General features: G+C 29.9%; 2 protein-coding genes across 4 annotated transcripts; both read right to left on the bottom strand.

The window, feature by feature from the left end:
• Positions 1 to 5,228: 5,228 nt before the first annotated feature.
• Positions 5,229 to 10,110, bottom strand: LOC123300318 (regucalcin-like). Its single transcript, XM_044882876.1, has 5 exons — positions 9,920 to 10,110; positions 8,849 to 9,233; positions 6,583 to 6,801; positions 6,174 to 6,349; positions 5,229 to 5,512 (listed from the first exon to the last, which is right to left on the bottom strand). Exons 2-5 carry the CDS (start codon positions 9,231 to 9,233, stop codon positions 5,348 to 5,350), a joined length of 945 nt encoding a protein of 314 aa, XP_044738811.1. The 5' UTR covers positions 9,920 to 10,110; the 3' UTR covers positions 5,229 to 5,347.
• Positions 10,111 to 11,673: 1,563 nt separating this feature from the next.
• On the bottom strand, positions 11,674 to 15,946 carry LOC123299913 (regucalcin-like). Of its 3 annotated transcripts, XM_044882329.1 has the most exons (6): positions 15,791 to 15,870; positions 13,962 to 14,094; positions 13,258 to 13,642; positions 12,781 to 12,999; positions 12,208 to 12,383; positions 11,674 to 11,869 (listed from the first exon to the last, which is right to left on the bottom strand). In XM_044882329.1, the coding sequence occupies exons 2-6, from the start codon at positions 14,058 to 14,060 to the stop codon at positions 11,711 to 11,713; spliced, it is 1,038 nt and encodes a 345-aa protein (XP_044738264.1). In that variant the 5' UTR covers positions 14,061 to 14,094; positions 15,791 to 15,870; the 3' UTR covers positions 11,674 to 11,710. The 3 variants fall into 3 exon arrangements, with proteins under 3 accessions (XP_044738264.1, XP_044738267.1, XP_044738266.1); XM_044882332.1 differs by lacking the exon at positions 13,962 to 14,094 and having other exon boundaries at positions 15,791 to 15,946; XM_044882331.1 differs by lacking the exons at positions 13,962 to 14,094; positions 15,791 to 15,870 and adding an exon at positions 15,582 to 15,710.
• Between the last annotated feature and the right edge of the window lie 755 nt (positions 15,947 to 16,701).

Raw genomic sequence — 16,701 nt, 5'->3', positions numbered from 1 at the left:
ACACGCAAGCCTTCCAAAAAACAAAAGAATGGAAAATGAGTTTTTATTTATTAGGTGTATAGTAAACTTTTTCGAAAAACGATTGCGACTATATTTCAATAATACGTATTAAGTAAAAAAAAAAAAAAACTCTCATGAATTTATGTATTAGTGCCACTAAAGATTTAAAAACAACGTATATGAATCAAAACAAGTAAAATTATTTTAAGCTACCAATTTATAAATATTTTTAAAGTGAACTCAAAATATTCAGAAAATTCATTATATTGTATAAATCGTTTACTATTTTTAAATATTTCTACCTTGCGTTGGCGTTTTATTATCTTCAAATAAAACCGCGTTTACAATACAAAAAAAGTAATGAACTAGCAAGCCAACTAGCTCAATTAGCAGTTCAATTAACAATCTAGCCTTTTTACTAAACGGAACTGTTCAAATAGGGGCCTGAATGATTTCTAGCCGTTTCGTCTAATACAATATTTAATGAATTGCTTGGCTGTTATGTAGCTCTTTGGTACAATAGAGTGACTATTTTAACTGCCTACGGGAGCTAAATTTTTTAATTCGGCTTCTGGGTACAGTTTATATCTTTTATACTATGTGTCTTTATAACGCATCACTTAAAACTAACTGTTGAGTGATTTATTGTTGCAAATATATTTTAAATATACACGAATATATTAAATTTAGTCTAAAGTTTGTAACGTTTAGAAATATTGATATTAGACACAAAATTTGGGTACAGATGTTCATAATAACCTAATTTATTCATTTCTATCCGTCCGTCCACCTGTTCGTTAAATGTTGTGAAATGTTTAGGCCATGGGCCCATGGTTCTCCTAAAACAAAAATGAGAGTTGACCAAAAATCCTGGGATCTCTTAGAAATTTTAAATATTTTTTTCTCATGTCTATAGAAAAGGTTTATGAAAGAAGACTCTCCGTCCTTACAATAACCAGGAAATTTTTCTTGTTTTGATATGTATATACGTATAAATATGCAATAATATGCTGTGTAAAATTTGATATCAATTTTTCTGATTCATATATCTTCATTTATCAGTATTAATTTTAAAAAAATCTTCCATGCACCAATAATTACGAGCTTTAAAAAATTATTTTTAAAAACGAAACGTTTTATTATTTTATTTTATTTTTTTTGAAATTGTTAATATTAATAGGAAAAAAAATTGATTTAATTAATTTCTTTGATATTAAAAAATGTATATGTATATTTTTATTGTGCCTTAATTACAAAAAATTTCTATTGCAATTAATAGAACATATCCCAAATATTAATAAAAAAATACGAAAATGTGTGTGATGAACAAAATATTTTATAAATTGTACGATAATTTTTAGAATATCTTTGCATTAAGACCTAATACCTAAGATATTTAGTAACTATTTATTACAGGAAGTTGGAAAATTAAGTTTCACAATTTTAGGAGACTAGAGAACTTATTAAAATGATTTAAAAAATTGCATGTGGTCTAGAAATCTGGTAAAACTTATTTTCTATGAATAAAAAAATAAATTAGATCCCTGTGTTGTTAGAATCAAAACTAACACTCAGTTTCTTCATTTCTTGCATTTTAAGAACGGAAACGGTCTCAATTTAAAGGTCAATTCCGAAAACTACCGAACGTTTTTGGATGTTTTTTATTTTCCTGTTTTTTTAAATATTTTCTATGGTTCTCTAGCTAGCATTGTAGTTTTTGCTAGCTAGCAACTGTAGCAAAAGTTGAAGAAAATTTGAGTAAGTTTGTTTTCTCTTTATTATTTTGATGAGTTCTTTTAATTCCTAAGCTTGGAAAACATAATTTTCCAACAGCTTGTAAATTAACACTGAAAATTAGTCATTGTAAGTATGATATATTATAAATAACGTTTATTTTACTGTAATTATTATCTTCTTTTTAATTTTATAGTTTGTTTTAAATGTATTCTAGAAAATAATGTCGAAGATAATCGAGAAAGTTGTAAAAATAACGAAAAACCACGATAAGTTATACTCCATTTGAAATATTCATCTGAGGAGAAAAGTTATTTTATCCGTCCAAGTTAATTCTTTTTTACAGTTCTGACGATAGAAAATTACCTACCGTTTACCTTTTTTACACGCTAATTGTATTTTTACAAATGTTTTTGATATTCTACGACATCAAAATATTTTCGAGATATTTTTGAAATTCAAAAGAATTTAAAACATACTATAAAAAATAAATGCATAACGATATTTTTCAATTGTCACAAATTTTTATTTATTAATATAATAATTATAACTATTATATTATATTCAGCAATATTGTGTTCTTTATAGCTATAATAATTATTATTATTGCAATGATTTTATATTATATGTACTTAAAAGTATTATTTTAATAACAAATATTATAAGAAAATATTTACTGATTATAATCTATTATAATCATCTTATAATAATCTATTGAATGTGTTACAAATTTAACGAAAAAAATTTGTTGCTGTAGAAATTGTGTTCTTTCAAAGCCAGCCATTCCACTGTACGTGTGTAAAACGATTAACTTGCGACAAACTTAATTATACCTAGCATGCTTAAAGAAAAAATATTACATAATGTTGCGATGTAATATAATAAATTTTACCGTTGCACTTTCTTCTTTACCTAAGAAAACTGACGCAGACTGCTAGGTATTTTGGGGGGCGAAAATGGTTTACATTTAAAACGTTTTGAAATTTATATTATTTAAATTTGTTTTCTCTTATTTTCATTGGTATGGAAAAAGGCGCAATATTAATAGTCTACGGGTGCCGAATATCTAAACACGGTCCTGATTACACTACATCTGCAGAATAAATATTTTTTTAAATTTTTAACACAACTAATGGATTGTAATATTTCTCTTTTCAATTATTTTATATATGTGTGTTAGAAATACGGTCAGTTAATTTAAATTTTATATTCGCTAGACCTGGATGATATTTCCATTCTTTTTTAAAATAACACTAAAACTATTAATTTAAACCAAAAAAACACATTTTAAAATATTTTTACTTTTGTAAAAATTAAAGCGTATATTTATACCCGGCTTAAACTGTTAGGACACTATTTTCACGATGTTTTATACCAGAGTTATTCAAGAAAAAAAAGTGCACAAAGGTATTAATATTTTTAACTTCCCTACGCGATAAATATCTAACTATCTAACCGGATAATTACCAAACTAATTCTTCTACTCCAAACTTCTCGTTTACGAAAAGGTTTTCATATTAACTACAATAGTATAATCAAAATCATACTACATAACTCTTAAGGATACATAATAGCTGACTACAAAATTTTAAATCCAATAACTTCATTTCAGAATTAAACGTTTGTATATATTTTAAATGTCTCAAAAAGTTTGTTTTAAATCGAAATTCTAGGAGATTTTAATGGTAGATAGAAATGCCTTCAAAACACTTCACTGTTGTCTTGAATTTCAGGGGAGAAATTCAATTTTTTATTTAAATATTCTTTTTGGATTATATTTTTATATTTTAGATTATACGAAATACTTGAATCGAACATACGACATAAATATGATAGGTCTGCGGTCTGAAGTTTTAGTGAATCATTTCAGCAGGCTGAAAATTTCATATTAAATAAGCAACTTAGCTGAAAATTTGCTGGGAGGAGGGAGGGGTTAGTCAATTCGCAATCAGAAAAATTAGGGTATATATTTTTTTAATCTCACATCGATTTTGTTTTTTTAGAATATCTGTCGATTAAAACTGGCTCTACCCTTTCTCTAATCAGCTCAAATTTGAGATAGATGCTACATCTTTGGCACTCTATTGGGGCTAAACCCATCCGTTTTGAGAATTCGGAATAGGTTTACGATTGAGAACGCAGTGTTGGCTAACACCTATGAAATTTTCAGACTTTCTGAAATTACTCCTATGAAGAACTATGAAGATATGTAACGAAATATAATGGTAAGTTCATTTCCATAATCAAACTCTCTTACACATGATGGAAAAAAACGCTTTATTACGTTTGCGTACGACATCTGTCAGCTGAAGATTAAACATTCGACTTAAAGAAGATTAAACATTTTAGAATAATATTGATGGCAACTAATGACCTTTGTTCTAAGGTAAATAAATATATATTTAAATTAACTGATTTAAAAATAGTCATTAATTATATAATCGCGCCTTCAAAGAAATTATTGTAAATAGGGCTGTGCAACCAATATTTTTTTTTGTATGCGCTTGCATTTTTTTTAAATAATGTGAAATTATTAAAATTTTTATTATTAATGTAATAATTCTTTGTACCAATTACATAAAAAAGTGCCTTTATTTGGTGCTAAAATATATTATTGCATAATAAATATTCTGTTTGAAAAGTGTGATCAATCGAATTAATTTTAATTTTTAACATATTTTACTCAAAAAATTAACAAAACCTGCCTGGGAGGTCGCAAAAATTGGGAAAGTCAACACGTAGGTAACTTTTCATCCCTTGAAAGAGAAATGGAAATGAGTTACTACTATCTTGATACTACGGAAGAAAGTAACACTAGGGTAATCGCAGCAATTCACCAAATAGATCATGGATCACCAAACTAAAGCAGCCTCAGTTGTGCTACTCTACGTCTTTTTCAAAGTGTTGTATCAGGAATCAAGAGTTATATGAAACTGGGTGGATTATACGTCCAAGGGTATTATAATATCATCTACACCAAAGGTAAATGAAAACCAAGAGAAAGTGTTCTTATAAAGAAAGAGTACAATGCGTTTATCGTGCAAAATTTCAGGGATCCGGTCATCTTGAGCTTGTTAGTAGAGTAGAGAAAACTCTGGTTCTGACTTATGACTCACAGCGACCCAACTTCACTGATGTATAAGCGGAGGACAGTAGCAGAATCGAAGAGGAGAATAATTAAGCATTCGACGATGGGAAATATTGGGGTACCAAAAAGCGAGGTGAGTCACTATTTGAATACATTCTAAGTACCAGTTCCGTATATTTTTAATAAAGAGGAAAACAATACCTTCATTACCTTAAGCTAGGCGGGAAATGTTAGATATCTGTTTGATCTCCTGGAATGTCTCCAGTAAACTCTCTTTCCGGACCATCGGATATAGGGCTCACAGAAATACTATACAAAAAATAATAATTGCCTTTAATTTATTATCTATCTTATTTATTTATTTTAAAGTTTAATTTTTACAATCAAATAAGTTTATAATGCCCTTTTTGCATTATTTATATCCCTTCCGACTCACCCAGTGGATTCGTACATGCATCACATTTTATCAGTCTATACTTAATGTAAAACTGTAAATTTTTATTTTTACATTAAATAGGTTCAAAATTATTCTGGTAAAACTGCACTAACTCCTGGGTATCCTCTAGCTCCAGTTTTAGTAATTTCAAATAATTTCCCAGCTTTGGGATTGCTGATGCCTTGGCCATGAATTCCTGCTGAGGTCACATATAAAATATCTAACTTGGAACCACCAAATACACACGATGTAATCTAAAAAATAAGTGAAAATAAACAATTGCCTGAGTTAATTATTGAAATATTCTATATTTTTATAAATAAGTATTATTTTTTATACATAATGTTTTAAACAAAAAACTTCTTTCTCGAAAATTGAACTCTTTGACTCACGTAATATAATCGGATGGGTTTAGTATGAAATTAGAATCAATAGATTCACTATTTATAGGTAGTGAAGCTACCTATAAATTTTCAACTCTTTTATGTTTTGTAGGTTTTGAAAAAATGGAAACTTAAGTTTTGCCCTAATTTTGATCTACCAAAAGTTGTTTAGTTTTAGATAAGGTATTTTTTGTATTTATATTTTTGTTCTCTCTGTTACAGTTTAAAATGACTCATGAATCTAATTGACTTTTAAGTAATCCCTTCGTTTTCACCCGAACTTGCAAGTCCCTTTTTACGTCCTGGACACGATTTAAAAATTTCAGCCCGATAACTTGTTTTCGAGTTATGGTGAAATGAAAAAAATAAAAATGGGCTAATTAGGTAATTTTATGAACACCTATACTACAATTGTGTTTGCAGCATCAATATTTGTAAGCGTTACAAACATACTCCGATATATTTCATTTATAAGGTATAAAAACATTTATTTTAAATTTATAAGTCACTTTTAAACTTGTGTTTGTGATACCTGTTTTGCTGGAAGCTTAATAGTCTTGAGTAATTTTCCATTGGATGGATCAACATGAATAAGAACACCTCCATCAAAAGTAGCAACCCATAAAAGTCCTTTAGTATCGATACACATACCATCAGGATTTCCTGGAACGCCATTTGAATGTAGATCGAAAGCAGTTTTCCTGTTTGCTAAAATAAAAATTAATTAGATTTTATCTCCATGATAATTTATTGCTAAAATTTGAGAGTATTGCATTGGTCAATAAAAGAGAAACACTCGAAATGGGGTATGCAATATTATAAATTTACCTTTCTAAACATGTTTGAGTGAATAAGTTAAAAATATTTTTGGGGCGACAACAACCTTGTTTCAGAACGGAAATAATCTATAATATGGAACATAACAAATGTATTTTACTTACATATGGCTCCAGTTTCAGGATTGTAATCATATTTGTCCACGCGTTGTCTTAATGAATCAATATAATACATAACTTGTTGATCTAGTTCCCATGCCAATCCATTTGCTATACCCAATTCACCTAATAATTTATTGGCTTTCTTCTTTTCAAAATCAATTATATATAGTGATCCAGCATGATCCTCAAACGTTCCATTTCCGTAGTCAATTCCCATAGTACCTAAAAGTAAAATAAAAACCTATAACATTCTCATATGTGATAGTTTCTTCTAATCCTCAACGAAGGAGCAGTTATTTGTGTAAAAAGTTCAAAAAATTCGACTGAGTTAAATATAAACTGAAAAGAAAAAAACAAGCCCAGCAGTTTATATAGCGATGATTTGATATATTTCACCTTTATCAATAGAAGGGGACCCAAGAGGGGATTTGTGTAGTTACTCGAGCGTGTCAGATTAAGACATGGGAGGTTCCTTGGACCTTCCTCAGTACCTCCACCAAATATTAGCCCTAAATATGGGGGGACCCACGTAGGGGAGACGGCCAAATTAGTAAAAACAAAATTGCAATAGGTAAATTAACTCGAGCGCGTCAGATTAAGATATGGTGGGTTAATTACATGATAAAAAATGTACATTCCAATAATCTGATGATTTAAGCGAGACGAAAAGAAATGGGAAGCTTGCAAAGTTGCGTTATCCGTAGTAACTCGAGTGCGATCAAAATTTTTCAGATGATTGAAATTCACATTTTTTATCATGTAATTAACCCACCATATCTTAATCTGACGCGCTCGAGTTAATTTACCTATCGCAATTTTATTATTTAGGGCTAATATTTGGTGGAGGTACTGAGGAAGGTCCAAGGAACTCCCCATGTCTTATCTGACGCGCTCGAGTAACTACACAAATCCCCTCTTGGGCCCCCCTACTATCAAGTACTTAATTTCAAAACATTAAATGGCTAAAACAATAATACTTAAATATAAATTAAAAAAATATTAAAAAATAAATAGGTAATATAGCATTCGAATTATAATGAAATTAATAAATTGTAAATGGAAATGAATTTTTTTTTTTGATATTTAATATTTATTAATTTCATTATAATTCGAATTAAATTTTGTGTATTTGAGTTAACAAAGTTCTTATAGTAGTAAATTAAGTTAGATACAGTTTTTCTATTATTTGTATTTTACGCTGATTATCTAAGTAAGCTTAGTTAGAACTTTAAACCTATAATATAATATCATCCACTGGTAGTCTTGTGAAAGCTTCTCCAAAAACAAACAAAAATACTTTCTATCGTAAATAACTATTACTTGCATAAACCCGTCCAAAAAGATCACATTTTCCATCGTTAAACGATTAGATGTTTTATGGCCCCCTACCTCATGGGTAACAATAAAATTACACCAATAGCATTTTGGTTTCCCGAGGAATAATTTATGTTAATCACTGGATATATGCTTGTTCAAATAATAATTCAAAAATATATAATTATTTTATCTACGCCCGTGAGATAAGAACTAAACTACCTCACTAATTTTGCGCGGGATAATTAGTTTATTCAATCAATCAATGAAGTACCATGTTTGATTAACAAACGTTGGTGATCATGGTATTTTACCTGTCCCTGTCGTTGGCGAGATGAAGAATGTCAATATTTGACATGCTTAATCATATTCTAGGCACTTTTTTCTAATATGGCCCAAGAAATTAAGCTGACGAAATCTTAGTCTCTGCCAGTTCACGGCCTACACCCGCTTTTTGTAGAACAAGTTAATTTGTTGTTCGTTGGGTCCATGATATCAAATAGCTTATTACTCCACGAATTTTTCAATCAAATTAGCCAAATTACTGTTAAAATCTAAATTAATAACAAGTTACTGTAGTAATTTTTTATACTACGTATATAAAATATAACTATGTATATAAGTTTATAACGCTTAGAAATAATGATGGTACGAGCAACATTTTGGTATAGGTGGGTGCTCATAAAGTCACTTAATTAGTCCATTCCCAGTTATCCATCCGTCATAGGTTAGTTGAGTCTTGTAAACTGTTAGAGAAAAAAAACATTTTTTCGTAAACATCACTGTTTACCCGTGAGAGCGCAAATTAGAAAACACTTTGGTATCCATTTTCTCCAAAACTATAAAATGTAAACAGTTGAAAATTTGCATGTAGCTTCCACTAGTAGTCTTGTGGAAGCTTCTCAAAAAACAACAAAAATTCTAGACAATACTTTCTATCGCAAATAACAATTACCTGCATAAACCCGTCCAAAAGGATCACATTTTCCATCGTTTAAACGATTAGATGGTTTATGGCCGTCTACTTCAAGAACTTCTTCAATTTTTGATGGTTTCGTATCAATACCGTTCCATGTAACAACAGCTATTTTTCTATTAATTGAAACAACAAATTTGTTAGACGTGTTAGCAACTGGAAGAACTAGTGAAACCTGGTTGCCACAACCAAAATTACATTGTGTTATTTTTCCCGTTGCGGGGATATATTTTAAAATAGCACCACCTTTATTGTCCTTGCCATCGATATCTACATAGTATAACGCTTGTTGATCAGCATCCCAATGCGGGCCTTCACCTAAGGTTAATTGATCGCCTATTTCTTTTATAATTGGTTCGCACATCTGAAATGAGAACATTATTTGGATTAACGACCTCACCGATCTGAACTCCGTTGACGTCAAAGAACTCCTGCTGTTCTTGAACAGATCCAAATGATTCATGGAGTAGCGGGGGTGGATCAATCCCTTTGGTATCACAGCGGACTCTACTGTCTAAGTGTGTCCCCCACCCCCGCAGGACAGTCACTCTAATCTAAGCAAAGTTAATGGCAGCGTTTTTGCCAGATTGAAGTTTGGTTAAAGGATTTTTCATGAAAATTGGAGAAAATTGTTGTCTCGCTGTTTTTTTTACTGTAATTATAACCCAAAAATTACAAAAATTGAATTTATTTGAATGTATTATTTGTCTATTCCAAAATATAACGTAGTCAGTTCATTGTAGATTTTAAATTTGAGCGCTGTGAAGCTTTTATCTCGATAATCATAATTCGTACAGGATTTTGGCGAAATTTTTTTGCTAGGTTCAAATTAGCTTGAAAAGAAGTTTTAATTTTTAAATTTTTACAATTTTCTCAAGACGAAGATTGTAAGAAACAAGAAAAAATTTGTTTCGACCTAAAAATTGCGGAAATCAGATTTATTATAAGATATTTTTGTTTTTGACGCCGTTCCCACGCCTATGCATTCAGTGGCGTCTCTGTCTACCTTTTACTAACAAAGTGAACCACGAGAAACAATATTAATTTTACCTTTGTGTTTCTAAATCCACACAACACGATATGTTTCTAACTTTACACACAACACGTAAAGATAGCACTCTCGATTGGTAACGTTTTCAAAATTCAATTTCAATAAAAAATTTTCAATTATATTTTTGCAAATATATTTAATTATAAGTATTATTGCCTTTATATCTATATTTCCTTTTGATATCAATCAAATTTTTATACTGAAAGTAAAAAATAATTTACCAATCTTTATATTTATAAATTACTGATAATGATTGCAGTAATTAGTATCATAATTATTATTAATCTTAAAACTTTGTCTTATTAATTGCTTTTAATAAACCAATTACCATAAAAATAGATCTGTAAAGTTGATAATGGTATTGCAAAATAATTTTGACGTTCTGCCCGTGTGAAAAAATTTGTAGATTTTTACTTTTGAATAAAATAGGTTGCAATTTTTAATTTTGGAAATAATTAATTTTTCTAAAATTGAAGCGCGTGTTATCTATTTAAATGTATTTTTCGATATGGATTTTTTGTAGGGATATAAAAGTGATAAAATTTTAGAATAATTAGTATTATAATTTTTAATTTTTCCCCCCACAAAAGACATTTTACGCCTTCGTTTGATATTCTTCGAATTCCGTTTTGAAATCATTCGGATCTAGATTTTACAACTTTTTTTATTTAAAAAAATACATGTATCGATTGTCAAATCCATATAAAAGTACTCGTTCAAGTGAACATATATGAAAAGCCTGTAAGGAAAACTTGCTTGTGGGCCTGGAGTAAACAGTTTTATTGCAATTATAAAACCAACTGATTTCATTGTTTCGGATTTTCTAACTTCTCTATTTAAAGATTTAGCTTGCAAAAAGAAAACAATAATATTGCTATTATTTTTCTGCCAGTAGCATTTATTGCACTGAAATTTAATCGGCAGTAATTTTACTTATTAGTTTAGCCGCTAAGGATGATTGACATTGATTGTACATAGACATTAAATATACTAAACCGCTAGTATAATTGATAGCCAGAAATATAGCATCATTTCTTTTATGACGATTATGTTTGTGTATCTTTATTATAACTGTATTATAGCATAATAACACGAACACAAAATAGCTAAATTGGGTTGATGGGACCTTAAAACCTGAAAATACCATAGAAACCTATCCTATTTTTATATAGTGTGTGGATACACGGTAAGAATTACATACTATATATCGTATTGAGAGAATAATAATAGTTATGACGGGCGAGTCAATGCATTATGGGCTTCAGACCCATACTGGTTGGCAATACCTACAATACTTTTGGTGTATAGCCTTATTCAATACTGTAATATTAATTATGCTAACATATATACTATATGTATCTGTCTTTATACCATACCAGCATTGTAGTAAATGCCATGCATTTCTTATCGTGTATACTAAAAAAAATGTAAAAAAAGACTGCTAGTATTCATGTTTCTTTTAAACGCACCATCTTCAAAAGTTTTTAGATGTAGTTCTGTAAGTTTGTCATTGTTAGGGATTTTAAGAATTTTTAATACAACTATTTCTATTGGAAAAATCTTCATCCGAAATTATTTTATTTAAAATTTAATATATTTTTTACTAAATACAGTTTTACAAAAATTAATAAATTCATATTTTATAAATTTTCATAATATCATTTTTAATATTCAAAGTTTTCAAATTTTCCATAGACTTGAAATATAAAAAATATTCGTCTTCCAAAAGTCGTGGTGTCAGGTCACGCCATCAGTCTATATTTAATGAAAGTAATTTTTTCATTTTATCATTATGGTAATACAGCACTAACTCCTGGATATCCTCTAGCCCCAGTGTTGGTTACTGAAAATGTTAATCCAGCTTTGGAAGTAGTTCCTTTTCCATGAATTTCTGCTGATGTCACATATAAAATGTCTAAGTTGGGTCCACCAAACGCACACGATGTTATCTAAAAAAAATGATAGTCAGTCATGGGGACTGTTGATAGAAGTGAAAACTTAAAACTTTGGAATAACTGTGTTGTTTTAAATTAATTATAGTATGAATAGTTAAAATTTCATAGTTTGTAAATTGAAATTATTAACGTGGGTATAAAATACTATTAGCAGTTCAACAGCCATACCACTGATTCACCAGGCGGGTTGATTTGAGATTTAATTTTTAGCGTGACGATTACGCAGCTTCAATTTTTTTAACTTTCTAAGGAAGTTTTAACTACAATTCATTTCAAAAACCAACATTTATTTTAAATTCGGAGAGTTGTTTTAAACTTGTGATTATGATTACCTGTTCTGCTGGAAGTTTAATAGTCTTGACTAATTTTCCATTGGTTGGATCCACTCGAATAACTCTACCTCCATTAAAAAGAGCAACCCATAAAAATCCTTCTGTGTCAATACACATTCCATCAGGGAATCCTGGAAGACCATTTGCTTCTATATCAAATGCAATTTGCCTGTTTGCTAAAATTTTATGATATTTATTATTATATTATATGTATATAAGAAATATAACAAGGTATACTAAGTTTAGTCCCAAGTTTGTAACGCTTAAAAATATTGATGCTACGAACAAAATTTTAGTATAGGTGTTCATAAAATCACTCAATTATTCTATAAGTCCGCGAGGGCGCAAATTAGGTACGTAATTTATATTATGCATTATATGGGAATATCAGTTATGTGGAGTCTAATAGTGGATATCTTTCTATACTTACGTGACGTAAAAAACAAACGAATGCGTCATCAACACTATCTATACATAGTATTTCAACAATTAACTCAATTGTTTGTTTTCACTTGTTTAATTGAATAAAATGAGCAGAAGACATAATGTACGTAGCAAATGTAGTTTACTTACAAATTGTCCCAGTTTCAGGATCGTAGGCAAATTTGTCCACACGTCTTCTTAATGAATCAATGTAGTACATAACTTTTTTATCTAATTCCCAGGCTAATCCATTTGCTATACCCAATTCACCAAGTAATTTGTTAGCTTTCTTATTTTCAAAATCAATTAAATACAGTGATCCCGCATGATCCTCATAGTTTCCGGTACCATAATCGACACCCATAGTACCTGAAAGTATAATAAGTGCTATGACATTCTCTTAAGTGCCTTTTTTTGAATCTTTAACCTTTTTTGAATCGTTATCTATGAATCTGTTCAACCCAGAGTTTTCTGATACAATCTTTATGGATATGACTATTTTACATTAAAAAAAAAATTGAATACTGTGAATTGAATGGAGAATGGAATTAGGATCTCCAAAGGATTACTGATATTACTATGATATTAATTTATAAGTGGGTTTGTTAAAATAATAATTTAATTTACCTGCATAAACCCGTCCAAACGGATCACATTTTCCATCGTTTAAACGATTAGATGTTCTATGGCCATCCACTTCAAGAACTTCTTCAATTTTTGATGGTTTCGTATCAACACCGTTCCATGTAACAACAACTATTTTTCTATTAATTGTAACAACAAATTTTTCAGAAGTATTAGCAATTGGAAGAACTAATGATACTGTGTTGCCACTACCAAAATTACATTGTGTAATTTTTCCCGTTGTGGGGACATATTTTAAAATAGCACCACCTTTATTGTCCTTGCCATCGATATCTACATAATATAATGCTTGTTGATCAGCATCCCAATGTGGTCCTTCGCCTAATGTTAATTGTTCGCCTATTTCTTTTACAATTGGCTCGCACATCTGAAATTAAAATTTAAAATTTGAACCGTGCGCATGCAGTGGAGATAAAGCGTGGTTTGAATTTCCTTCACCAAGAAGCAGTTTAGTAAAATCCGATTGTTCCTTGCTTGTACCCACTAACTACCTGATCTGGTCTAGGAGTCGTTAAACTGCAATTAAACGTAATAAGTAAAGATATTTTTAGACCAAAACATGCCAAAAAGCAAATATTATTCGTTTGTTTGTATCCTCCACCGATAGGGACGTTTTTTCATTATTAGGGCTTCCAGAATTTTTAATAACACAAATTTTTCAACTATCCATTAATACTAATACCTACCAAGGGAAAAAATAAATTTAAAAAAATACATAGGTGTATTAACATATTTGTTTTTGGTTTTTTTGTTTTAAAAAATTCAAGGACATGGAGCGTCCACATTTTAAGGGCCAATAGTATGAACACGCTTTAAAATCTGAAAATAACAAAATATAAACAAGTTTTAGGAACAGAATATGACGTATTAATATAACAAAAATTATTTGTATTGCGTGTTTTGAGACCAGAATCTTTTCATCGATTGCAGTGAAATAAAATTTTTTCACAAAATTCAAGAATAGACAGTGCCTTGAAATGTGTAAGTTTTCAAATTTTCATAGCTCATAGTTCACTTTCTATCTCTGCCTTATAATTTCTTATCCTCACATACTCTATGTACAGGGTAGCAAATATTGATAATTCTAAGAAAGAACGCCAGTGAATTAATGCTTATGAAAAAAATTTAGTTGTTTTCATAAAGATTGATTTGTAGTTTCTATTTCAAACACAAGCCTTTTTTGATTACTGGGATTTTGCGCCATGAATGCGAGAGGCCAAACTATGTATAACCACAACTAGGCACATTCAACTTTGCTCGCCTGAAACAGTCTTGACAGGACACTGTCGATTGATCTACCACGTTTATAACATGGGAATCTTTGATGATCGCACTTGTAGGGCCTGTATGTAGGGCGATGAAACTTCCACACATGTCATTTGCACCTGCAGATACTTGCAGGGCGTCAGGTTTAGAATGTTTGGATCCGAAACATTGGATCCATCAATTCTGAAAGAAATCTCGACAGAGATGCTGTGGGCTTATACACAGGTGACAAGTTGTTCACAAGGAGGACAAAGAGGAGTCCTTGGTCTAGGAGCTGAGCACCGATTTGCGATACCTCTCTTATGTATTATTTTTATTATTATTATTATTTCTTCAGAACTCATATTTTCATCTTCACCTCCCGATCTATTCGAAATTAATTAATCGTGAAATAATATTTTTAAATATCAATGCTATTTTTACTATTTATCTTAACAGGTATTTAATAATTAATAATATTAGAAAAATTATTTATTTATTTATAAATAATTATTGATTATTTACCTATACAGTATTTTTTAGTCATATCTCGAACAATATAGACATATGTACTGTATCGGAGGCCAACTGGGCATGGAGATACGTTTTAAATTCGTTTTATAAATTCTAGAACATGATTGATGCGGAAATTTGTGTCCCGACACTTTTGGAGATCCTCAGTGCCATAGGAAAACCAATTTCTCGATATTTTAAAGGCATTGCTCCACAGTCTCACCAATGTGCCCTAGAGGGTTGAAAATTTGTATGTGAATGGGGTTAATGCTGAGGAAATGCTTTTTGGTAATGTCATTTCCACCGTTTCTCTTGTACAGGCATTTTATGTTTTCAAAAAAAATGAAAATATATAAATCCATTTCAATAAAAGAATCTAATACATAGTACGAAAAATTCAATGAGAAAGAAATATGACCTGTATGAAGCAGCTATACTGCTTAAGAGTTTTTTTCTTTTATTATGTTTATTTACTCTTAACTTTATTAGATTGTATGAAAGGAAATGATGTTTTTCCGTGTTTATTGAAGTATATATATTGAGCTTACGTTTATCAATGACATAGAAAAAATATTCTACCCGTTTCCATTAGTATCCACCCGCTCAAATGTCTCGAAAAATTAGGTCCGATATAAAAATAGAGTATTTTCTAACCATGAACAGAAACTACTTTAACACGTTATCATGAGAACGTAAGTCTGTAGAACGTCAGAGTGTAAAAAAATCTACCAAAAAAATGTATTAGTTTGATACTTACTTTGGTTTACACAGCAATAGCTTGTTTATCACTAACACTAAATAAATATCAATGTTTTTAATTTAATAACTGTTTTATCTTAAATTTATCAAAATTTGTCTCATAAGTCACTTACAAATAAAATTCCCCTTCTTATAGAAGTTTCCAATGATAATAATAAATTGGAAAAATCTGCTATTAATACTTCACAACTTCAATGTTTATATTTTTAAATTTTAATGTTTTCAGGGACGTATTTAGAATTCGGAGGCCCTGGGTCCAAAATTTGGTGGAAGCCCTTAAAATTTTTTCGTGTATAGTGGAATATACTCAAGTAAAATAACATGATTACGTACAGCATATGAAAAAGTTTATTCTTGTATTATGCTTGCATACTGATAATCGTTTATTAATTCTAGTTAAATATAAATTTTGTGTGATTTCTGATTAGCAAAAGTGTTGACAATACTATCAAAATTCATATCATGGAGGCTGTCGCTTTCCAAACTGAGAAGATCTATTCTTTATTATCTTTAGTTTTAAAATTGATTTCCACACTGCAATTAGTTACCATCTCATCGATAAATAAATACGAAGTGCCACTTCTACGTTATAAAAAGTAGATTGCACATTGTTTTGCAAAATTATCCGGTAGAGAAAAATTTCATTTGATTCATCCTTTTTCTTTGCATACTCTTTTGAAAAAGTGGCGAGATGAATCAACATTAGCTAAATTTAAGTCTAAATTCTCAATTGGTAATGACATACAAGATGTTTAGCCTTTAGTTCCAACTGAGAAGGTTCCGTTGTGTTTATTCTAGAACTACACTAGAAAACCTTTCTTAGTTTCTATCGAATTTGGGATCAATTAAAAAACAATACAACAATTTTCTATTTTATCCCAATTGGTGGCGGCCCTGGGGTTTTGGATC

The sequence above is a fragment of the Chrysoperla carnea genome, chromosome 5 (genome assembly GCF_905475395.1).
Source record: "Chrysoperla carnea chromosome 5, inChrCarn1.1, whole genome shotgun sequence".
NCBI classification, from domain to species: Eukaryota; Metazoa; Arthropoda; class Insecta; order Neuroptera; family Chrysopidae; genus Chrysoperla; species Chrysoperla carnea.
This window is presented reverse-complemented; position numbering and strand designations above follow the sequence as displayed.

What these genes read in the sequence shown, in the direction of transcription:
- LOC123300318 (XM_044882876.1), bottom strand. Translation starts at nt 9,233, where the DNA reads ATGTGCGAACCAATTATAAAAGAAATAGGCGATCAATTAACCTTAGGT. An exon ending in TCCTGAAACTGGAGCCATAT is followed by an intron (nt 6,350 to 6,582) that starts GTAAGTAAAATA and finishes TTTTTATTTTAG; the next exon opens with CAAACAGGAAAACTGCTTTC. An exon ending in TTAAGCTTCCAGCAAAACAG is followed by an intron (nt 5,513 to 6,173) that starts GTATCACAAACA and finishes CTTATTTTTTAG; the next exon opens with ATTACATCGTGTGTATTTGG.
- LOC123299913 (XM_044882329.1), bottom strand. Translation starts at nt 14,060, where the DNA reads ATGTGGACGCTCCATGTCCTTGAATTTTTTAAAACAAAAAAACCAAAA. An exon ending in GTTTGGACGGGTTTATGCAG is followed by an intron (nt 13,000 to 13,257) that starts GTAAATTAAATT and finishes TTATACTTTCAG; the next exon opens with GTACTATGGGTGTCGATTAT. An exon ending in TCCTGAAACTGGGACAATTT is followed by an intron (nt 12,384 to 12,780) that starts GTAAGTAAACTA and finishes ATAAAATTTTAG; the next exon opens with CAAACAGGCAAATTGCATTT.